General features: G+C 40.4%; 1 protein-coding gene across 5 annotated transcripts in view; it reads left to right on the plus strand.

Moving 5' to 3' along the window:
- Positions 1-18,003, plus strand: part of GCH1 (GTP cyclohydrolase 1) — a 55,268-nt gene extending 37,265 nt beyond the window's left edge. The window contains exons 3-6 of one of the 5 annotated variants that reach the window (XM_070377803.1): positions 5,468-5,523; positions 13,481-13,512; positions 14,799-14,883; positions 15,714-18,003. In XM_070377803.1, the coding sequence (XP_070233904.1) occupies positions 5,468-5,523; positions 13,481-13,512; positions 14,799-14,883; positions 15,714-15,840 (300 nt within the window). In that variant the 3' untranslated portion in view covers positions 15,841-18,003. Of the gene's footprint in view, positions 1-5,467; positions 5,524-5,797; positions 13,513-14,798; positions 14,884-15,713 lie in introns of those variants that run through there. The other 4 variants (XM_070377804.1, XR_011465643.1, XR_011465642.1 and 1 more) reach the window with 4 other exon arrangements.
- Positions 18,004-24,565: the final 6,562 nt, after the last annotated feature.

The raw sequence follows: 24,565 nt of genomic DNA on the forward strand, positions 1-24,565 counted from the left end.
GATTGTCTTTTTGTTTTGTCAATGATTTTCTTTGCTGTGTAAGAGCTTGTAGGTTTGATCAGGTCCCGTTTGTTTATCTTTGCTTTTATTTCTTTTGGGAGACTGATTTAAGAAAATGTTGCTATGACTTACATCAGAAAATGTTTTGTCTATGTTCTCTTCTAGTAGTTTTATGGTGTGTCATGTCTTATACTTAGGTCTTTACACCATTTTGAGTTTATTTTTATTTATAGTTGGAGGGAATGTTCTGATTTCGTTAATGTCCATGTAGCTGTCCTACTTTCCCAACACCATTTGTTGAAGAGACTGTCTTTTCTGCATTGTGTATTCTTGTCTCCTCTGTCATAGACTGACTGTAAGTAAGTACACGGGTTTATTCGGGGGCTTTCTGTCCTGGTCCACTGATCTCTGTGCACTGGAGCTTTGTAGTATTGTCTGAAGTCTGAGAGAATTATGCCTCCAGCTTTTCTCTTTTCCCTTGGATTGTTTTGACAATTCTGGGTCTTTTGTGGTTCCATATAAATTTTAGTGTTACTTGTTTCAGTTCTGTGAAAAATGTAAATAGGTATTTTGATGTTTACAAAGAGTTTACAAATTTGGAAAACAGCAGTGGCCACAGGACTGGAAAAGGTCAGTTTTCATTCCAATCCCAAAGAAAGGCAACGCCAATAAATGCTCAAACTACCGCACAATCGCACTCATCTCACACACTAGTAAAGGAATGCTCAAAATTCTCCAAGCCAGGCTTTAACAGTACATGAACTGTGGACTTCTAGATGTTCAAGCTGGATTTAGAAAAGGCAGGGGAACCAGAGATCAAACTGCCAACATCTGTTGGATCATCCAAAAAGCAAGAAAGTTCCAGAAAAGCATCTACTTCTGCTTTTTTGACTATGCCAAAGCCTTTGATTGTGTGGACCACAACAAACTCTGGAAAATTCTGAAAGAGATGGGAATATCAGACCACTTGACCTGTCTTTTGAGAAAATCTGTATGTAGGTCAGGAAGCAACAGTTAGAACTGGACATGGAACAACAGACTGGTTCCTAAAAGGAAAAGGAGTACGTCAAGGCTGTATATTGTCACCCTGCTTAATTAACTTATATGCAGAGTACATCATGAGAAATGCTGGGCTGGATGAAGAACAAGCTGAAATCAAGATTGCCGGGAGAAATATCAATAACCTCAGACATACAGATGACACCACCCTTATGGAAGAAAGCAAAGAAGAACTAAAGAGCCTCTTGATGAAAGTGAAAGAGGAGAGTGAAAAAGTTGGCTTAAAACTCAACATTCAGAAAACTAAGATCATGGCATCTGGTTCCATCACTTCATGGCAAATATATGGGGAAACAGTGGCAGACTTTATTTTTGGGGGTTTCAAAATCGCTGTGGATGGTGATTGCAGCCATGAAATTAAAAGACACTTGCTCCTTGGAAGAAAAGCTATGACCAACCTAGACAGCATATTAAAAAGCAGAGATATTACTTTGCCAACAAAGGTCCTGTTTAGTCAAAGCTATGGTTTTTCCAGGGAAGCTATGGGCTTCCCTGTTGGCTCAGAGGTTAAAGTGTCTGCCTGCAATGCGGGAGACCCAGGTTCGATCCCTGGGTCGGGAAGATCCCCTGGAGAAGGAAATGGCAACCCACTCCAGTACTCTTGCCTGGAGAATCCCATGGAGGGAGGAGCCTGGTAGGCTACAGTCCATGGGGTCGCAAAGAGTCAGACACGACTGAGTGACTTCACTCACTCACTTCACTCATGGTTTTTCCAGTAGTCAAGTATGGATGTGAAAGTTGGACTATAAAGAAAGCTGAGCACTGAAGAATTGATGCTTTTGAACTGTGGTGTTGGAGAAGACTCTGGAGAGTCACTTGGACTGCAAGGAGAGCCACTAAGTCCATCCTAAAGGAAATCAGTCCTGGGTGTTCATTGGAAAGACTGATGCTGAAGCTGAAACTCCAATACTTTGGCCACCTGATACGAAGAACTGACTCATTTTAAAAGACCCTGATGCTGGGAAGATTGAAGATGGGAGGAGAAGGGGATGACAGAGGATGAGATGGTTGGATGGCATCACCAACTCAATGGACATGAGTTTGAGTAAACTCCTGGAGTTGGTGATGGACAGGGAGGCCTGGCATGCTGCAGTCCATGGGGTTGCAAGGAGTCGGACACAGCTGAGCGACTGAACTGAACTGGGGATTGCACTAAATCTGTAGATATGTATTTGGAGGCATTTGGCCATTTTCACAATAAAAATCCTTCTAATCCAAGAGGATGGTATATATTTCCATTTCTTTGAATCATCTGTCCTAGCAGCACTCGTCCCACGCACCCCTACCTCCCTCAGCAAGCATTTTGGACTGCGAAGTGTGGAGGCCAGGTGGAGCCAGTGCCAGTCTCTCTTCACTGACTGCTAGTAAGCTACATGTATACATTCCTTGGGACCAGAGTCCAGGCCGCTCCAGCCCATCTCTCTATTTGAGCAGACCTCCCAGTAGGCAGCGGACCCCGCAGGGGGAGGGTCTACACCTGTGGACCTTCTTTCCTAGGGGCACTGGCCCTGATGCCTTTTTTTTTTTTTTTTTCATAATCAGATCTCTACCTGGTTACATGGGGATCTTTCTTATAGCTTTGGTTATATAAGAAATCTGTCAGTTTCTAGTTGGTTTTCTGTGTGAATTGTTCCATGTGTAGACGGATTTTTGATGTGACTTTGGGGAGTTGGGGAAGCTGAGCTCCATATCCTCCTCCTCTGCCATCTTGACCCACCTCTCAAATGCATTTCTTTAGCAGTATACCTAGGAGTGGAACTGCGGATACAGGGTATACCTGTGTTCAACTTATTAAATCTGACTTTTAGTTTTCCAAATTGGTTGTAACACTTTGGTACAGTTTACATTTCATTTATTCTAATGAGTCCTCATCAACATTTGGCACTTTTAGTGTTTTTAAGTTTAGTATTCTGATGTGTGTGTAGTGGCATCTCTTTTTAAACCTTTTATTGTAGAAAATTTCAAACATATCTAAGAATAGGTAGATTAGTATGTAATATTCCATGTTCCCATCAACCAGTTTCAACAGTTGTCAGTAAAGGGCCAGTCTTGTTCTATTAATATATACATCCCCACTGGATTGTTTTGAAGCAAATCCTATATGACATTTTTTTTTTTCTGTAATTTCTTCCAGCATATTTCCCTGAAAGATAAGGATTTTTTTTTTGAGAAATATAACTCTGATTGGATTATCAACCTTAAAAGTTGGCAGTAAGTCCTTTAATATATTAAAGTATCTTAGACAACAGGACTCTTCACTACTAATTATTAATACACATCTCTAGAATATTCTTACTTAGCCATAGTAGCACTACAGTAGACAAAAGTGTGCGTGTTCTAGTTACTTAGTCATGTCCAACTCTGCAACCCCCATGGACTGGAGCCTGCCAGGCTCCTGTCCATGGGATTCTCCAGGCAAGAATGCTAAAGCAAGTTGCCATTTCCTCCTCTAGGGGATCTTCCCAACCCAGAGGTTAAACCAGCATCTCTTGCATCTCCTGCAGTGGCAGGCGAGTTTTTTTTTTGTTTGTTTGTTTTTTTACCACTGTGCCACCTAGGAAGCCCAGACAAAAGTAACAGTAATTCCTAAATAGCATCTAATAACTAATCCATATTATATTTTCTCAGGTGTTTCAACTGTCTTGTGGTTGGTTGGTTTAAACCAGAATCCAAATAAGCCTTATACATTTGGTTGTTACGTATCTTAAGTCTCTTATTTTAAGATAGTCTCCCCTGACAGCCACCCACCTGTCCACCCTAATGACATTCTCTTACTCAACTAACTAGGCCAGTTGTTCTATAGAGCCTCTCAGTTTCTGAATTTGCTCTCCATTCAGTCTTTGGATTTTTCTATATACTAGATTCGATCTAAAACTTCTTAAGTTTAAGGTTAAAAATATATTTGAATAGAGTAGTTCACTGGGATGCTGAGAACTCTGTCCTCCATCATATCAGGAAGCATATGTGGTCTGGTAGTTCCACAATTAATGATGCTGGGCTGTGACAGTAGGGTTCAGGATTTTAAAAAATGAGGGAACGTGTGAGCTCATCACTACCTTTTAAGTGAGAAAATTAGGCCTAGGAAGCTATGACTTGTCCAAGAAGACATAGGGAGTTAGTGATTTGGCTGGGGCCAAACCCAGGAGCCTGATCCTGTACTCAGTCTCTCTCCACTGTATCCTTTTCCTTCTGCTATGATTACCTCTGTGTCTGTGTTCTTATTAGCTCTGTTTTTGAACATATTATTCAGTGATGATTGTCTAAAGTGGTCACTTAGATGATGGGATCTTAAGGAAGACTAAAAATTTTGCAAACAAATTATAGCTCTGCATATAAGTATGTAAATCTCGATGATACTTCTGTATCTTGGTTCTATGGGGAAGCTTCCACTCTAATTTTTCTTTGTTATACCCAGTGTCCAGGTGCTACATAATTTTTTCTTTCTGCTGACCAGGAAGGTGATGAGTTGGTATTCTCAGACTCCCAAAGCACAGCACCTATACTAGGACTAGTGACTAATTAGTTATTAAAATGACTAATTACTGATTATTCAAGTGTACAGTAGATATTAGGTGAACAAATGCAACTAAGGCTGGCAAATTGTCATGCAAATGAATCAGTCATTTTATATTAGGTAAATTGATTGCCTATAAATGATCATTTATTAATCTTTTTGGAGAATTTAATGTCCTCTCATACTTAGCACTTGACTGAAAGGTAACATTTTCATGCTAGATATTAATCAGTCCTCTTTTTTTTTTTTTTTTTTTAACCAGTGCTCTTTAAGATTATAGAAGTGGCTTTGCTTTATAGTAGGTCCCACAAGAATTTAGGACTTAGGATTCAGGTTCATCCTGAGTCCCAGCTGTTAACTGTGTCCTTTTTTCCCTGTCAGGAGGATGGTGTTCTCCAGCAGCTTAGAAATGGGGCTTCCCAGCACGACAAAGGGCATGGGTACCCTCTTTCTGTACAACAGAGATCTGCAACAGGGTGGGATTCAAGGCCACCATGATGTGTGGAATGGCAATATTTATAGTTACAGTTTCAGCCATTTAAAGGAGGCTTTCTTAACTACATTTTAATGTTGCTGTGGGATAATTTGCGCTTTCCTGAGAAAGTTTCCTATCAACAGAGGAAGGATTTTAAGAATTGTATCCAGAGTTTAACTTCACCAGGAAATACCACGACCATACTTCAAGCTTGTCATTTTATTAAAAATCATTCTTATTTCCTTTTTATTTCATTTATGTACTTTTTAATTATTTATGCAAGTGCCTCATTTTCTATGATGTTTTAGAAATATATTTGCACTGTGCTGAACCACATAGTAAGTTACTGCATTGTTTCCTTTTACCACAAAGAAGTACTGTGTCTCACTTAGTTCATGATTTCTGTCTCTTCTCTGAAGGTCCATATCGGTTATCTTCCTAACAAGCAAGTTCTTGGCCTCAGCAAACTTGCTCGGTAAGTATGACTGTAGTGAACAAGAGGACAGGTTTATAGGACCTGTCCCTGCATGGTGAGAATCTTATCAAGCTTTGTCTCTTGATCCATGTGGATCTCACTTGGAAGGCACATTCCAACTTACTTTATGGTTGCAGAGATAATACATAGACATATATATATATATATATATATAGTCTGTCTAAGACATACTTAGAGGGCCTGAAACACAGATGCCCTTTTCTTTTCACTCCCCTGTTGGCCTGCCTTCCTTCTCCACCTCCCACCTGCTCAGCCTTGAAGCCTTACCTCAAGCTTTTCTCGGCAGAGCCTTCCTGACTGGAGAGGCCCTGAAGGTAAGTACAGCTCAGCTCCCATTCTTTAAGGGTGGCTTAGCTAAGAGGGGTGAGAGAGGAAACCTGGGCAGAGGTGTAACTGCACTGCACTTTTGACTTTTAAACGAACCACCCTTGGCCTCAGCCCTGCTTTCCACTGTGCCTGGGTACCTCCATGCCTCTCTGGGTCCTGCAGGGCCAGTTGGTTCACTTCTGGTTCCTTTAACTCTTCAGATCCAAGACTATGCCTTTCTTGACTTTTTCACTTTCTTTTTCCCCCCTCAGCTCTATTCTGAGATAATACTTACTCTCCTCTGTTTCTGTTTGTGCTGCAGTCTTTTTTCTCTCTCTTTATCCCGTGGGTTCAGGCCTTTACTACCATTCTTAAGTTTTAGGAAAGAAGTGATATACCAGCATGGTCACCTGTGCTTAGCTAGAAGTCAACCTGAGGGTTAGTGTTTATATATCTCTGATAGGAACAGTGAAATACTGGGGGCCAGACCTAAATACCCTTTTGTGTAGTTTTCTTGTATTCCTGGGTGATGAGCAGATACTGTAAGGTGTATGTATTGGAGGAGGGTTAAAATGAAGGAGTAGGTAATGAAATGCAGTAATTGACCTCCTCCTTCTAAAAATAAACCAAGCTAAGTTTGGATAACTTGACTGAGGTGAAAGCGACCATATCAAAATTGAAATAAACATACCTTTGTGACCAACCGACTATCCTGTGGCTCTGATATGTTCCTGCTTCTTGTCTACTTAGATGATCGTGAAATGGTGGCTCAAATCCTTTCCAGTTCTGTGTTGGATGCTGTAAACACCACCCCAGCAGTCCGACACCTGCTCTCCACAGCTGTTTTTTCCCTTTGTTTTCACTTCCATGTTCTTACTTATTTCTTCTAGGGATTAAGGAGAAAGGAGGTAGAAGAGAGAATTTAACTTCCCTAGTTTCTGACCTCATTCCTCAATCTCACAACCAGACAGGGCTCCTTGGTACCATGAAAGGATGTACTTAGATCATAACTTTTGCTTTATTGCAGTCAGGCTCTTAATACAAATATGCGAGCATGTTGGTGTCTTTCAGTGATCTGTATCCAATGGCAGTGCCAAGGAGTGGCTGAAAAACAGCACTGGTGGTGGTGGTAGGGTAATTCACCTTATTAGAATTTCTATTAGCAACCTCCTCACCAATAACTTACTCCCAAATGATAAAGTTATATCAACTGAGTACGTGTCTTTATTATAATTGGTTATGCTTACTGTTTTATAATGCATAGTCTAAATTCAGCAGGCTTGCTGTGCAAATGCAGTGGTAGGCCCAACCCCCTGGTACCCACGTTTCCAGCAAGATTGCCAGTCCTAGACTTCTTATAGAAATCCTGGCCCTTGCTCCCTCCTGTATTAGACTCTCTGTGTGTGAAAGGTGTAAAATAGATAGTTTTTATACTGTAAAAAGCCTGGCAGACCACACTAGACTGTGGTCTTAATGTAAGCAGTCTTCTCTAGAAGACCTCACTGTGTGTAGACCATGGGCAGCACCTTATAAAAATGAGTGTGAGAGTGATCTAGTGAGGTCCTGGAAAAAGTGGTGACTTGAGGGTGAACGACAATAGCCTTTGGTTATTTCCTTTTCTAATGGGAGGAAAAGCTCTCCAATAATTAAGCTTTTATGAACAATACAAAGGAGTTAATTATTAGCATGGGGATTTGTCCTTACACGAATAGGATTAAAACGTAAGACACCAAAAAAAGGAACCAAAGAACTGAGTGTATATTAGTTTCAGATATTTTGTAAGGATTTTAAATAAAGAATCTATTAAATAAAACAGAAGGCTAAGATATTATCCAATTGCTTATTGGATTGCTTACCCAACTGCTTATTCCTTATAAGAAGTTGGGAATATTTAGGGAATGAAAGGCTAAGATATTATCCAATTGCTTATTGGATTGCTTACCCAACTGCTTATTCCTTATAAGAAGTTGGGAATATTTAGGGAATGAAAAGGAATAAAGCTGAATGTCTTAGAAAATTTCACCGCTCATTTTAATCTTGTATGTGAAGTTTGTTATATGCTTGCCTTCAAATGAATGACCTTTCATTTCCAGGGAAGTCAAATATCAAACAGTAAAGCTTTAAGTAACAAGAAAATGCCAGAAGTAAGTTGATCTGGTTTAACCCTGGTAGAATTCTAGAGTAAATTTAGTTTGAATAGAAATTCCGTCTGTTGCTGAAAATCCGTTGAAGACGTATTCGTTTTCTTGCTTTAGAATAATGGAGTGAACTGGTTCAGCTGTTGGACAACTACTGTGAAAGGACACTGTGCCAGTTACTGTGGTTGCTAGAGAGAAGTAGGACATGGCCACTACCCTCTAGGAGAGCCAGCAGGTGCCACAGGCTCGCCTGGTTAGGAGCCCTGGGTGCAGAGGACCCACGATGGCTATGGCCTGGCAGGGTGGAGGAGACCTAGGGGCAGAGGGCTGAGCAGAGTTCTGAACAGAAGAGAAGTGCCTCTAGGTATAGTTAATGAATAGCCAAAGGCAAATCAGAGGGTAGGAGCAAGGCATATTCCAGTGGATGGGCAGCAGGTCGATTGATCCAAGAGGTTCAGACTGGGAGACAGTTAACAACGGTAGATTAGATTACAAAGGGAATGTTTTTTTTTCTCATTTTTCTCTTATAAAAGTAACGTGCCAGTTAAACTTAAATACAAGTGAATGAGTAAAGGGAAAACATTTCTTTCCTATTTCCATTCCCCACTAGAGATCTTTCACTATCCTTCTGGAAGATTTCAGTGCAAACATGTGGCCTTAAAACTACTCGCTAAATAAGACAAAAGGGGATCATGTCCTACATTCACTACTACTTTTTTAAAAAAACTTAAAATTCCTTGAAATTCCTTGGACATCTTTTAGTCTAAAAAGTCCAAGTTCCTTTCAATGGCCACATTGTATTTTTAAAAAATTAATTACTTTTGGCAGAGCTGGGTCTGCGCTTTGGCGAGCAAGGGCTGCTTTCTAGTTGCAGCGAGCAGGCTCAGTAACTGTGTCACAGGGGCTTAGTTGCTCCATAACATGTGAAATTTTCCCGGACCAGGGATCAAACGCATGTTCCTTGCATTGGCAGGCAGATACTTAACCACTGGACTACCAGGGAAGTCCAGTATTTCCTTAATATAATTCACTTAACCAGTCTTTAAGCCTACAGCTTGAGACTTGTCAAAAATGAGGGAAAAAACTGTTGGTGGATACATTTTATCTCTTTCCTTACTTTTGTCTATAAGATTACAATAAGATTACTGGCTTGAGAGTAGCTAAATTGTTTATATTACCAAATTGCTCTCCAGAAAAGATCCTACAGATCTGTACTCTGATAATAGGTTAGCGGCATGTGTTTTTCTACCGTTTTGCCAACACTGGCAAACATTCAAGGGTCTGAAGTCCAAATAAGGTAAGTAAAAATTGGTACCTAAGGTTTTAATTTGCACTTAGAGTGAGGTTGAATTTGTTCAGAAACTTTCTGATCTTAGTTTTTGCTAATTTTTCAGTTAGGTTGCTTGTCTTTTTATTACTGGTTTATATGAGCTTTCTGAATAGTAAAGCTGGGAATCATTTTCCAGGCTTATCATTTGTCTTGTTTTCTACTATCCTTTTTCACGAAGTTTAAAACTTGCATAGTCATAAATTCATGTTTTGGGGGGTTATTTTTATGACCTTATTTTTATATGTAGATCTTTGCTATATGTATTTTGGGGTGAGGAGTGAGGAGGAATCCCCCTCTTGCTGTTGTACGCTCACTGACCTCCTATACCACCCCCGCTTCCCTCACATCACCATGCTGCTTGCTGGCTATCCTTACTGCTACTCTTGGGACCTTGATGTTCCTCCTGGATTATGTTTTAAACTCCTAACTCCTGTCCTCACATCTCTTAGGATCCTTAGCTCTGCTCTCATGTGCTGCTAGGATGTTCTTTCTCAAGTGTGGGTTTGATAGTGCTTCCCCTTCATAGCTCTATAGCTCTTAATAAAGTTCAAGCTTCTTACTTTAGCTAAGTCCCACCATAACCTGGCTGTGTTTCTTGCTGTTCTGTTCCTTTTTTCTCTAGCCACACTTGAGAATTTGTAGCCTGGTATCAAGTCTAGCTTGTCAAGTCAAATTATATGAAGGCATCAGAAACACTTCTAAGATTTGCAAAGCTTAAATTATACCATCCATGGGTTCTTCCTGTAAAAGTATCACCAGATTACTTTCCCAGTTGCCAGAGGAGCAAGAGGAGAGAAAGTATAATACAGAGTTATTATATTATATATATTATTACATATAATATATTATATATTATTATTATATATAATATATTATATTGTAATACAGAGAAAGAGACCTAGCACACATCTTATAAGACCAGTAAGTGTGTGCATGTTCAGTCATGTCTGACTCTTTCGCATCTCCATGGTCTGGTAGCCTGCCAGGCTCTTCTGTCCATGGACTCTCCAGCAAGAATATTGGAGTGGGTTGCCTTTCCTTTCTCCAGGGGATCTTCCCAACCCAGGGATCAAGCTCGCATTTCCTGCATTGGTAGGTGGGTTTTTTTCCACTGAGCCACCTGGCTCGTTGGATTAAATGTATCCAACCCTATCCCCCCTTTAAAAAAATAAAATGCTAATTAAAATTAAGGCAAAATTTGTCAGAGGGGATAAAGTGGGTCCTCTTATTTTGAGAAGGTTGTATAATAAAAGTGGTAATGAGGACTTCCCTGGTGGTCCAGTGGTTCAGACTCTGTGCTTCTAATGCAGGGGACATGGATTTGATCCTTAGTTGGGGAACTAGGATTCCACATGCTGTGTGGCTTGGCCAAAAAAAAAATTAAAGGTAGTCATGAATCATCATCAAATGGAAACAAAACATGAACTGGCTGAAATGCATAGAGCAGCTGACAAACCTGAAGGAATAGGAACACTAATTACCTCCCAACCTTTGATATGGACAGAAGGATCTACTGGAGTGGGTAACCTTTCCCTTCTCCAGGGAATCTTCCCAACCCAGGGATCAAACTCAGGTCTCCCACATTGCAGGCAGATTTTTTTTTACCAGCTCAGCCTCAGGGAAGCCCAAGAATACTGGAGTGGGTAGCCTATCCCTTCTCCAGGGGATCTTCCTGACCTAGGAATCGAACTGGGGTCTCCTGCATTGCAGGTGAATTCTTTACCAACTGAGCTATCAGGGAAGCCCTAAAGGATATACCATGTCATCTCAATAGATGTACAAAAGCATTTGACAAAATTCCATGTCCATTCATGATAAAAACTCAAGAGTATAAAGGCAATATACCTTATTGCCTTGTATAGTAAAGGCTATATATGAAGTAAAGGCTATGTATGACAAACCCCCAACTAGCATCTTACTCAATGGTGACAAGCTGAAAGCATGATCTATCATAATTGCTTATAAGTTTAATAATTTTATCTGGAGATGAGAGGTTATATAACCAAACATATTCTTTAAAAATTTCTTAAAAACTTACTCAAAAATTAAGGAAAAAGATGGATGGGAATGAGCCAAGCATTAGAAACCTAGATAAGCTAGTAACCATTAGGAAAAGTAAAATTAATATTGGAAGAGGGGTGGCAGAGAAGGGGCTAAACCTAGTTAGTGTAGTTGGCATTTTTTCAAACTTTAGCATAACCACTGACTTTCATGTTAGTAATTCAAGAGTGTGAAAAAACCTAAAAAGCTGTATTAGATGAAGCTACCTATGCCTGATGACAAAGCCTGACAAAGCTGTTTAATTATAGACTAATCTCAATTATGAGTATAGTCATAAAAACCCTATCAAAAAACTTTTATCATCAAGGAGCTTTACTTTAAGAATACAAAAGTAGTTTAGATTAAAACTGAAAACTGTTGATTCCAGTAATATGGTAAACTAGATTGTAATGATATCTTGGTACGGCATACTTATATATCTTGGTATAGCATATGATATAAGGTGTATCAACATTTCATTCATTGGGGGAAGTATAAAGCAGGCATCTCTGATGGTGGTCAGTGGCCACAGGGTCCCACATTGCTCGTGGATGGCCACCTCAGGATTCCCCCAAAACTTTGCATTCCCCATCCACATTCCCTGATATCTCTGCATTCGTGGTAGTTTCCTCGGCCTTGACTGGCTTGGCAGTTGTTGGGCTGCACCCTGCAGGCCTGCAAGCCTTGCGATTGCCCAGCCTCAAGACAGAAGAACAAGCCCCAAAACAGCAACAGAGATATCAACAGTTTGGTGTACAGGGGAGCCTTATGAGTTCAAAGCAAAGTACTGGAACAACACCTCATTGTGCACAGCAGCCACCTTAGCTACTCGGGGAGAAGCAGGCTACCATTTATAGAGGGAATTGACGTCAGGTTGGCTCATCAGTTACCAGGGAAACCAGCAACTGAGTGTTGGGCAAGCACAGAGGCAGTTACCGATTAAGCTCTGTAATTAAGAGAATTGGATAGTCATGTGAGAGAAGCAGGGCCTCATTGAGCAGACGTCCAGAAAGCAAGACTACAGCCATCTTGAATGGCCTGACAATACACTAGATGATTCTCTTTAATGCTGAGAAGACAGGGATTCCGTACCTATTTCTTACTTGAAAAAGAATAAACTAGGAATAAGAAATTATAAACTGTGGGTATAAGACCCCTGTTTGACACATACTCGCATACACACACAGTAGATGGTCAATAACAAATGACACTCTTTCAGCATGGTAGCCACTGTCAACCAGCAACAGGCAGGCACCGTGGGTGGCAGAGAAAGGTAAGAGGCGTTCCTGTTAGACTGGCGGCCTACCTGTGACTGCCTTCATTGGCTGTCACAAGTAATAAAGAAGCAAGTCGTCTGTTCTTGCTGAATGGCAGTTCTGTCTGAATGGCACAGTGGGGAAAGGGCTGTAACTCACTTGTAGGTGAGCTGATCCTTAAATTGAGTCCAAATTCATGACTAAAAGGCCAAATTTTAGAGAAAAGATCCTTCACATGAATTGCAGTCCTCAAATGTGTAATTCTGTGACTATCTCCATGTTTTACAGCCAGAAGAAAAGGTGTTGAAAGGGAATGCATCACTGGACAGACTGTTATAAGCTGAGATCAGGGGCTCCTATCGGGGGATTACTGTGTGCTTATGTATTATAAAGAGATGTCTGAAGAAGTCTGTTTAACTCTAATCTGATTATCCTAATAGGTTTAGTTGGTACATAGTTGACGTTGGTCTGCTATTAATTAAAAGTCTTTATTTTTAGCTTGAGCTTTAAGCTCTGATTAAACAATATGATTAATTAGAACACTTGAGACATGCTCTAAAACTGATGATTTGGGAGCTTGAAAATTACTCACCTCTAATTGTTGTTTTTCCTCAGTGAATGCTTACACTTCATTCTTTCTGTCTTTGTAGACTGAGGGAAGCACCACTCTTCACAAGCACTACTCTTGTGGTCGGTGGTCTCCTTCTGACCTCCCTCTTCTCGTTCACTTGTATCCTTCTCCTCTAAGCATTTATCCACTGCCCACACCCTACAATTACTTCAATAAAGCAATTATTCTTTAGACTTATGGGGAAGGCTTCAAGTTTCACTTCAATTTATAATTAAAACAATTCTTTCTTTTCTAGGATTGTAGAAATCTACAGTAGAAGATTACAAGGTAACTTTTTTTTTTTTTAACAAGGTAACTTTTAAACTATTTTATTTACAGAAAATCATTTTTTATTAAGGGAAAAGTATTTTTTGTTCTTACTACAAGTGTAATATATATGTCTTATAAAAATTAAGGGGATTCCCTGGTGGTCTAATGGTTAGGACTCAGTGCTTTCGCTGTGGTGACCCAGGTTCAATCCCTAATCAGAGAACTAAGATTGCCTCAAGCTGCATGGCATGGCACACAATAAATAAATAAAAGAGTAAAAAAAAACCTTGTTGGGAATATAAAACAGAAAGAGAAAGTCTACTATATTTCAGGCTTCCAGAAAAAATCATTGTATTTGCAGATTCCACCTTCCCTAATGGCTCAGATGGTAAAGAATCTGCCTGTAATGTAGGAGACCTGGGTTCAGTTCCTGGGTCGGAAAGATCCCCTGGAGAAGGAAATAGCAACCCACTCCAGTATTCTTGTCTGGAAAATCCCATGGACAGAAGAGCCTGATGAGCTACAGTCCATGGGGTTGTGAAGAGTCAGAGAAGACTGAGTGACTAGTGCTTTCACTTTCATATTTTATTGCATATACCAACATTTAAAAAATCAACTTACTTTTATTATGTATTTGAAAACAGGCTTCACCCTTTTTTCCCTTACCAAATCTTAAACTTTTTTTTTTTCACATACACATAACCATGTCTTTTATTTTGCTGACTGTTCAGCATTCCATTGTACAGCTGGGCTGTGGCATGATTTAACCAATTCCTGCTCTGATATTTGGGGATTTTGTCAATTTTCAAATCAATGCAGTGCTGCAGTGAACACTTATGTTTTCAAAGATATTGTTTATTCAGCACAGGAAAATTTAGGTTAAATCATTGGTTGTCAACATGGCTCTAAGAGCAATTTAATAATTGGACTATAGCCCCTTTGTTAATCTTGTTGCAAGCTGTGTATTCATTTATTTTGCTCTCCGTACGTGGGGCGCTGGTTGTCAGGATTCTGTCGGTCTTTGTGCGCACGGAAGAGACAGTCGTCATTCTAATCTGTTCCCTCCAGTGGCGCTGGAGGGCGCCGGGGCTTCCTCAGTTCCCTTTGGCGCCTGTACTGCAGGCGAGGGAAGTGAACAGGGGCGTCCTGTGGCCTGGGCAGCAGAGCAAGCACATTGGTGAAAGGTGGTGGCTCTTCAACCTCACCAAAGTCTTGCTTTTAAGATTTCAAATATTCTAGAAACAGCAAAAGCTTCCAGCTGTCTGTTCGTGTCAGACTCACTGAGCTCCTTGTCACATTCACAGTTCAGGAGCGCCTTACGAAACAAATTGCCGTAGCAATCATAGAGGCCTTGCGACCTGCTGGAGTGGGGGTCGTGGTTGAAGCAACGTAAGTCTGTTTGCATTTAATAATGTCATAGTGGTTTTTGGGGTTGGAGGTGTAGGGAGTCATAGGCTTAGGTGTAGTGAATGTACACAACAGTAACAGCTAATGATTTCTTTAGCTCTTTGATTCTTTGAGCAGAGTTTTCCAAATATGTTGTCACATATTTAAACAATAAAGAGTTGTACCTAAAAACAAGTAAAAAGGGCAACTGAAGACACTTCTTCTGAAATTTGAGGATTATGTACGTCTTCTGAATTCTGAGGATTATGTACGTCTTGTGGGCAGTTTTTACCCATTCTTTGTGCACTGCTGGCTAACTTCACCCACTTTGGTCACCGTTCTCTGGATCCCGCTTAGTGTGCCTCAGTACTTCTCTGAACACCTAGGCTAGCTAAGTGCTGCTTGCCTGGAGAATCCCAGGGACGGGGGAGCCTGATGGGCTGCCGTCTATGGTGTCGCACAGAGTCGGACACGACTAAAGCGACTCAGCAGCAGCTAAGTGCTGACTTGGTCCTGAAGATGGATCAAGTGAGAACTCTGAATTTCTTTTTCTCTAGAAGTTATGTATCTCTGTAGACCTTTGTATTAGTTTCACCCAGGAAGAAAATTCCACTTTTCCTCCTCTGACTGGACGCCTTAAGGACCCAACCATTGACAACAATAAAAGCTGTAAGGCTTAGGAACTTAAAAAGATGTTTTAGAACAAATTTATCTAAGAAGTGACACTTTGACATACTTGATAACTGTGATTTAATCTTTTGGGCTGCCTTTATTTAAAAACCAAACCAGCAACTGTCTACTCCATGGACTACCTTTGTTGCCTTGTTTCATAGACACATGTGCATGGTAATGCGAGGAGTGCAGAAAATGAACAGCAGAACCGTGACGAGCACAATGTTGGGGGTGTTCCGGGAGGACCCGAAGACTCGGGAAGAGTTTCTGAGCCTCATCAAGAGCTGAGCCTCAGCTTGTGCCACGTGATTTTCAGATCGTGCAGCTAGAAGCGTTGTTTTGTCTGGTCTTAATTGTTTGTACATTCCACTTCCAGTTGTTACAGATGTGAACTCTCATCTTTGTCATTAATTGTATTTAATAATTATTTATAGCAAGTCAAATAAAAGTAATTAATTAAGGGGTGAGCCCTGAATTTTCTTCTTGCCACCTTTTAGTGGCAACATTCAAGAAAACTGCCAATAGTGTAAGTTGCAACCCCATGGACTATAGCCCGCCAGGCTCCTCTGTCCCTGGAATTCTCCAGGCAAGAATACTGGAGTGGATAGCCATTCCCTTCTCCAGGATAGTGTAAGTTACTTATATAAAACCCCTGCCTTTCAGGTAACCTGAGGGTGCTGGGAAGGGAGAAGGATTCGTGTGTTTTGTTCAGAGTATGGTAATTTGATTCAGAAGCATAGCAATGTTGGGAATGGGAGAAAATTATGGTCAGTATGTTTATTTTATCCTCTCCAAACAAAAATGGTGTCATGCTTGAAATAATTTATATACAGTGTGCAGCATTGCTCTGCAAATTCAAAATCCAAAAGGCTCCACTTTAATCATGATTATTTAACCACCAGTGACACTTTATTTTTTATATATTTTTTAAACTATCCAGTTGTAACATGTCACCAAGGGAAGGTAAGTGGAATATCTATGTATTTTAATTTCACTATGAGTTAAAAAGGCAATTTCTACCTTCTGTTCTTTTTAAAATTCAAGTACAGGAAATTAGTTCCTGGAGTTGTTTACGAGTATATTCTCATGTCAATATACAGGGATTTAGACATTTAACTCTCTGTGCCTTGAGGAGAATATCACACCATTTAGAGTGTAGATACCTTTGCCTTTTTTTTTAAAAAAGCCATTATTTTATATGACTTAGTCCTGACATTGCAAATAACTAGTTCTCACAGTTCTACCTTTTCATTTTTCTTGGGAGCTTACTTTGTGAGTTCCTTGTAGATGCCGCAAAAAAAAATTTTTTTAACCTATCAAATATTTTTCTAAGTATTTACAGAAACTTTTGAAAGTGTCCATCATTTTCAGGTTTGCAGAACCATAGCTTCCGTGAGTGTGAGAGAATGCAGATTGCACACTGAACTGTTTTGAGCTCTGTCCCATGTCTAATGAAAGCGATTTTGTTGGTGTCTGTGAAAATGCACCATCATTTTCTGGAATGAGTGTGAAATACTGGAAACTGGTATACTAGTTTCCCGTGTGGTCCAAGTGGATCTTATCTTTGGTGTGACTGTTCAAGTGGGATAGGTCTTTTAGTCCAGGAAGCTGCTGCCTTATTAATGATTATCTTAAAATTTCCTCCACTGGGGCAGTGTGGGCCAAATCGAAACAAACAACAACAGCTAAAAACCCCAACTCTCTGCAAAAACAAACACGGTTATTCCATGGAGAAGTCTCTGACATGGAGAAGGCTGACACTGTGCTCTTCAAATTTATCCTGCTACCTTGGCAAGGATTAACTGCATACTTGCTGTAGCTCTGGCGGTTCTGTCCCTGCCACTCTGATGCTGTTTGGCTTATGCAAGGGCAAGATGGCAGAGGTGGGTTTTTGTGTGTGTTTTTTTTAAATTTTAACTCTTCCCTACTTCTAGTTCCTTTTACTTTTTTCTATATTGGAGTTTCTAAAGTAGTTTGGTGGTTGATTCTGAGTTCCTTTTAAAATCTAACCTGATATAGACATTATCCTGTTTAAAATTTAGACAGAGATAGAATTAACATTCATCTCATGCTTAATATTTTAAAGTTTTTACAGCTGTGACTTGGAGGACCAAAGAAATTGTTAGCTGTTAATTCATCTTCCTGAAATCAATTGTATTCCTTTTTAACTCTTTAAGATTCCCTAGAAGTGTTCTCATAAAAGTTTAAAATATCCATGGTATCAGTCTAGAGTATTGGTAAATGCAGAGTAACTACCTTGTCTGTTTTACTCTGGTCTATAAGTTATTCAAAATTACCTTTTCATATCTGTGGCCTTGAGTTCATTTCAGAAGTTTTTAAGAATTTGATGCATTTAAATACACTATTCAATTTAATTGTTCAACTTTTATGTATGGTGTATATTGTTCCTGAAGTTGGTTTTATTTAAATTATTAAACTGTTATGACTTTGTTCTTGTGAAAATAGTTTGTTTTTGAACCACTCAATTATTTTTATTGCATTCTATTTTAGCAAAGATACCCTTCATAATGGCTTCTCTCAGCCACCAAGCTATTAGATTATAAATCCCAGAACATAAATTTACCCCCGGCTCTCTGTCTCCCTTTGGGTATTACTTTCCTCACCCTCCTGCAGTAATGGGAAGGGGAGATCTAAGGTAAGAGTAAGGAATCTGAATGACCCTCATGTCCCTGTTCTAAGCCTAACTTTGGGTAACTGCAGCTCCTGAGAACTGGCACTGCTTTCTGTGTGGGAGCAGCTGAGGAGGGAAGAGCTGGCTGGGGCAGGGAGCTGTGCAGTGCAGGGAGGAGAAGAGTTTCTCTCTCTTTCATAGGGAAGAGCCTGCCTGGAAACTTCCAAGGAGGAGGAAAAGTTTGCTGCCACTTTTCTGTCCATGCCTGGTGACCTCATCAATCCATCTCTTGGGCAGTCTTCCCATTCCCCACTCCAAGTAGGCAGAGGCCCCAGCCCTCACTGATTGTCAGCCTGTCCAGGAGCCGGGGCCACTATAGTGGCCTGCTTCTCCTTGAAGGATCTGATAGCCTATAGATAGTGAACCTAATCACCTAAGCTAGGAAAGAACAAAACATTCCTGGGTTTTTTTGGCCATGCCACGCAGCTTGTGGGACCTTAGTTTACCTCCCATGGATCCAATCCACACCCTTGGCAGTGAAAGTGCAGAGTCCTATTCACTGGGCCACTAGGGAATTCCTAAAACATTCCTGAAAACCTCAACTCACAGGTGTCAATAAAACAGTGAGCTACCCAATAAGCCCAAGTTGCTGCTTCTGAGTTCTTTCCCACTAAAGACTGAATTGGTTGAAAGAACAGAGCTGGAGAAATTATGCCCTCTGACTCTGGACTATACTACAAAGCTACAGCAGTCAAAGCTACAGTACTGGACAAAAACTAAAACAGATCAGTGAAACAAAACAGAGCCAAGAAATAAACCCTTGCACTTATGGCCAATGTATGACAAAGAAGGCAACAATATACAGCAGAGAAGACGGTCCCTTCAGTAAGTGGTACTGGGAAAATTGAACAGCTATAAATAAAAGAATAAAATTAAACCATTCTCTAACACCATACACAAAAATAAACTCAAAATGGACTGCTGCTGCTGCTGCTGCTAAGTTGCTTCAGTCGTGTCCGATTCTGTGCGACCCCATAGATGGCAGCTCACCAGGCTCCACCATCCCTGGGATTCTCCAGGCAAGAACACTGGAGTGGGTTGCCATTTCCTTCTCCCATGCATGAAAGTGAAAAGTAAAAGTGAAGTCAGTCGTTTCCAACTCTTAGCGACCCCATGGTCTGCAGCCTACTAGGCTCCTCCATCCATGGGATTTTCTAGGCAAGAGTACTGGAGTGGGGTGCCGTTGCCTTCTCCCGAAATGGACTAGAGACCAGATATTATAAAACTCCTAGAGGAAAACATAGGCAGAATACTTTCTGACACAAATTGCAGCAATATTTTTTTGGATCCATCTTCTAGAGTAATTGGAGAAGGCAATGGCAACCCACTCCAGTACTCTTGCCTGGAGAATCCCATGGACAGAGGAGCTTGGTGGGCTGCAGTCCATAGGGTCGTGAAGAGTCGGACACAACTGAGTGACTTCCCTTTCCCTTCTAGAATAATAGAAATAAAAGTATAAATGAATAAATGGGATGTAATTAAACTTTTACACAGCAAAGGAAGCCATAAACAACATGAAAAGACAACCTATGGAATGAGAGAAAATATTTGCAAACCATGTGACTGAAAACGGATTAATTTCCAAAATATCCAAGCCCCAAGTACATCTCAATATATATATATGGGAAAAAAAATAGGCAGAAGACCTGAATAAACATTTTTCCAAAAGACATACAGTTGACCAACAGGCATATGAAAAAATGCTCAATATCGCTAATTACTAGAAAAATGCAGATCAAAACTACAATACTGTATCACCTAACACCAATCAAAATGGCTATCATAAAAAAATCTACAAGTAATAAAGGCTAGAGATGGTGTGGAAAAAAAGGAACCCTTGTACATTTTTGGTGGGAATGTAAATTGGTGCAACCACTATGGAGAACAATACAGAAGTTCCTCAAAAAACTAAAAATAGAGTTACCATGTAATCCGGCAATCACACTCCCATATACCTTCTGCCCTACTCATGTGCAGCTTCCCCTTATCAACATCCCCAGCCACAGTGGTACATTTGTTACAACTGATGAACCTACACCAATACATCATAGTCTCTCAAAGTTGACTGTTTACATTAGGTTTCACTCTTGGTGTTGTACATTCTATGGGTTTAGACAAATGTATAATAATATGTTCAGTTCAGTTCAGTCACTCAGTCATGTCCGACTCTTTGCAACCCCATGAATCACAGCACGCCAGGCCTCCCTGTCCATCAGCAACTCCTGGAGTTTACCCAGACTCATGTCCATCCAGTCGGTGATGCCATCCAGCCATCTCATCCTCTGTCGTCCCCTTGTCCTCCTGCCCCCAATCCCTCCCAGCATCAGGGTCTTCTCCAGTGAGTCAACTCTTCGCATGAGGTGGCCAAAGTACTGGAGTTTCAGCTTCAGCATCATTCCCTCCAAAGAAATCCCAGGGCTGATCTCCTTCCAAATGGACTGGTTGGATCTCCTTGCAGTCCAAGGGACTCTCAAGAGTCTTCTCCAACACCACGGTTCAAAAGCATCAATTCTTTGGCACTCAGCTTTCTTCACAGTCCAACTCTCACATCCACGCATGACCACTGGAAAAACCGTAGCCTTGACTAGACGGACCTTTGTTGGCAAAGTAATGGCTCTGCTTTTGAATATGCTGTCTAGGTTGGTCATAACTTTCCTTCCAAGGAGTAAGCGTCTTTTAATTTCATGGCTGCAATCACCATCTGCAATATGTAGTCACCATTATAGTATCATACAGAGTAGTTTCACTGCCATAAAAATCATTCATGTTCCAAGATTTTTACTTGGTAATGGAATTATTTTCTTTATTTCCTCTTTAGATTGTTTTTTTGGTTGATGTGTTTTTCACAGCCTTTTTAAAGCTGTAGATTCACTCTTGTTCCCTTTCTTCCATATTCTCTTTTACCATTTATTTGGTCCTTTGCTCTTGAGGAGCCCTATGTTTACCCCCAAGAAATGTTAAATGCTGGAATGTCTATGGCTGTCCAACCAAGGGAAATTTCAGCTGAGAGTAAGAGAAGGGTTATTTTCTTCTACAGCACTCCTCCATGACCTTGTACTCTACTCCTGAGGCAGCCCACCCCGCCGCCGCCCCCCAGTTTGGTCCTGCTCAGCCTTCACCTGGGACATAGCACTCCTTTGTTTCGTAGCTCAGAGTCATCCTCCCACGTATGGAACAGAGTTCACTCTTCCTTTTTTGGGAGGGTCTGTCCTTTCTGGACAGGCTTCAGTTTTGAAACATCTACCACATGACTTCCTTGGCTTCATCATGGTGGTTTCCTTGGCTTTCAAGATTTGAGTTAAGGAGGAAGTGTTATTGTAGGACTGGAAATGGTGAATCCCACAAGTCTGGACATCACTTTGCTGGCCTGATTCTGGGGAATTCCAGGGTTTTAGATGGGCCAATTGGAGTGTTTGTGTGCCTGACTTCAATTACTTACATTTCCATGGCCCTCTGAGCATGAATACCAGGCTCTGGCTGACTGGAGGGAAGTGAGTGACACACCCAGTCTTAGGTTGAGGTTCTTTTAATGCTTTCTATAATGGTGTAGTTATGACTTGCTTACAAATCCTGTTGGGATGACTCCTAGCACATGCAGTGCAAGGCCCTAATGTGTCCATCCACTTTTCCTCTTATTTCACATTCTCTTGTTTGGTTTGAGCAATGTGTCCACAACTCTGACCTTTTGAGAAATCCTTGAACTTTGGGAACTGACCGTGCTGCCCAGAGAGCTGTGGTTTGGCTGTTGATCAGTGCTGAGAAGGCTGTGTTGAGGGAGAGCTGTGATGAAATGCCAGGGTGTGTATCAAAACTTCCTCTGAGGCTGTCATACTTAGGTTTTGTTAATTTTCTCTGGGTTTTAGAATGAGTTTCTCCTCTTTTTATATATTTGAAAATGTGCCAAATGTATAGACAAAGATACTTGTCTTTTTGGAGGTTTCTCATGTCACCCATGTGATGACACTAATCTTTAAAGTCATATTTGATCTTGACTGGTATACTTCATTATGGAGACTTTTCTTTTTGTAGGGCAATGTCACTTGTAAAATCTAAGGGTAAACTGAATGAGAAACAGAAACACTAGTAAGTAAAAATCAGTTTAAAACAACCAGGGACCATGTAATTATTTTACAGTGGTCATTTGGAAAGTAACTTTAAGCATATCTAATCTCAGGCAAAACTTCTCATTGCTAGGTCCTTCTGAAAGCTGACTCATCTGTGAGCAAGAAGCATGTGAGGTTGAAGTTCTTATCCAAAATCTTATCTTTTTCTTGCTAAACAGTTATCAAAATCACCTTCTAACAGAGGGCTTAAGGTGACTTATGTCAATGCTTGATCATTTTAGCAGAATTTCCATATAAATTTAATATTTAGAAGATAATTAGAACATTAGAAATATCTCGTGTACTTAAAACATCAATAGGTCAACAATGAATTCTCGTGAACCTTTAACTATTGGTTTGGGCAAAAAGTTTATTCAGTTTTTCCTATAAGCCAGCACTTAGTCCAGTCGCTCAGTCGTGTCCGACTTTTTGTGACCCCATGGACTGCAGTACTCCAGGCTTCCCTGTCCATCACCAACTCCCGGAGCTTACTCAAACTCATGTCCATCGAGTCGGTGATGCCATCCAACCGTCTCATCCTCTGTTGTCTTCTTCTCCTCCTGCCTTCAATCTTTCCCAGCATCAGGGTCTTTTCAGATGAGTCAGTTCTTCACATCAGGTGGCCAAAGTATTGGAGTTTCAGCTTCAGCATCAGTCCTTCCAATGATTATTCATGACTGATTTCCTTTAGGATTGACTGGTACTAGTAGCACTTGTCTTTAACTTCATTTGAAACAATTCTATTAGATTGTATTGTGACAGCTGTCATATCAGTGTGCATTGAAAAAAATTGCTGAATTTTTGTGTAGCCATTTAAATATTGAAGATAGAAGAAAAAAGCAACATTTTGGCATATTATGCTTTATTATTTCAAGAAAAGTAAAAACACTACTGAAACACACACAAAAAGATTTGGGCAGTGTATGCAAAAGGGGCTGTGACCGATCAAAAATGTCAAAAGTGGTTTATGAAGCTTCTGAAGCTTCCTGCTGGAGATTTCCCACTGGATGATGCTCCATGGCTAGGTAGACCAGTTGAAGTTGATAGGGATCAAATTGAGACATCAATTGAGAAAAATCAACATTATAACATGTGGGAGATAGCTGACAAATTCAAAATATCCAAATAGAGCACTGAATGTCATTTGCATCAGCTTGATTATGTTAGTCACTTTGATGTTTGGGGTCCATGTAAGTTAAGCAGGAGTGGGGTGGCACCTTCTTGACTGTATTTCTGCACGTGATTCTCCATTTAAATGTAAAGAAAACATTTCACTTTTAAAACATTGTAATGAGTGATGAAAAGTGGATACTGTACAATTATATGGAATGGAAGAGTTCATGGGGCTATTGAAATGAACCACCACACCAAAAGCAGGTCTTGGTGATGTGTATATGGTGGCATTGGGAGTCCTCTATTATAAGCTCCTTGTGGAAAACCAAATGATAAATTCCAGCAAGTACTGCTCCAAAGTAGACCAACTGAAAGCAGCACTCGACAAAAAGCATCTGGAATTAGTGAAGAGAAAATGCATAATCTTTCATCAGAGTAATGCAAGATTGCACGTTTCTTTGATGACCAAGCTTTGTTACAACTGGGCTGGGAAGTTCTGATTCATCTTCCTGTCTGCCAAACATTGCACCTTCAGATTTCCATTTATTTCAGTCTTTACAAAATTCTGTTAATGGAAAAAATTCCAATTCCCTAGAGGACTGTAAAAAAACACCTGAAACTGTTCTTTGCTCAAAAAGATAAAAAGTTTTGGGAAGATGGAATTATGAAGTTGCTTGAAAAATGGCAGAAGGTAGTAGAATAAAATCGTGAGTATATTGTTCAATAAAGTTCTTGGTGAAAATGAAAAATGTGTCTTCTATTTTTACTTATAAACTGAAGGAAACTTTTGGCCAACCCACAAACACTGTAAAAGAATGTTAAAATCAAGATGAAACCCCAAACCCTGAGAACTGATAATTTACATTTCCTGTATTTTAGCTTTTTTTGAGGACGGAAGAGAAATCTTCCAGATTTCGACAAACCATATGCTGATAGGATGAGACAAAGGATAAGATTCGTATCTTGGATCTTTCCAGACAGGCATGTTAGATGGTAACTAGAGAGGATTAATTGCTAGCTGGATCTGAGCTCAGGCTTGGGCATGGAGGGAACTGGTTTGGAAGTGTGAGGGGTTCCCTGAACTCTGGTGCAGACTATGAGGGTT

This window comes from Bos mutus, chromosome 10, assembly GCF_027580195.1.
Source record: "Bos mutus isolate GX-2022 chromosome 10, NWIPB_WYAK_1.1, whole genome shotgun sequence".
NCBI lineage: Eukaryota > Metazoa > Chordata > Mammalia > Artiodactyla > Bovidae > Bos > Bos mutus.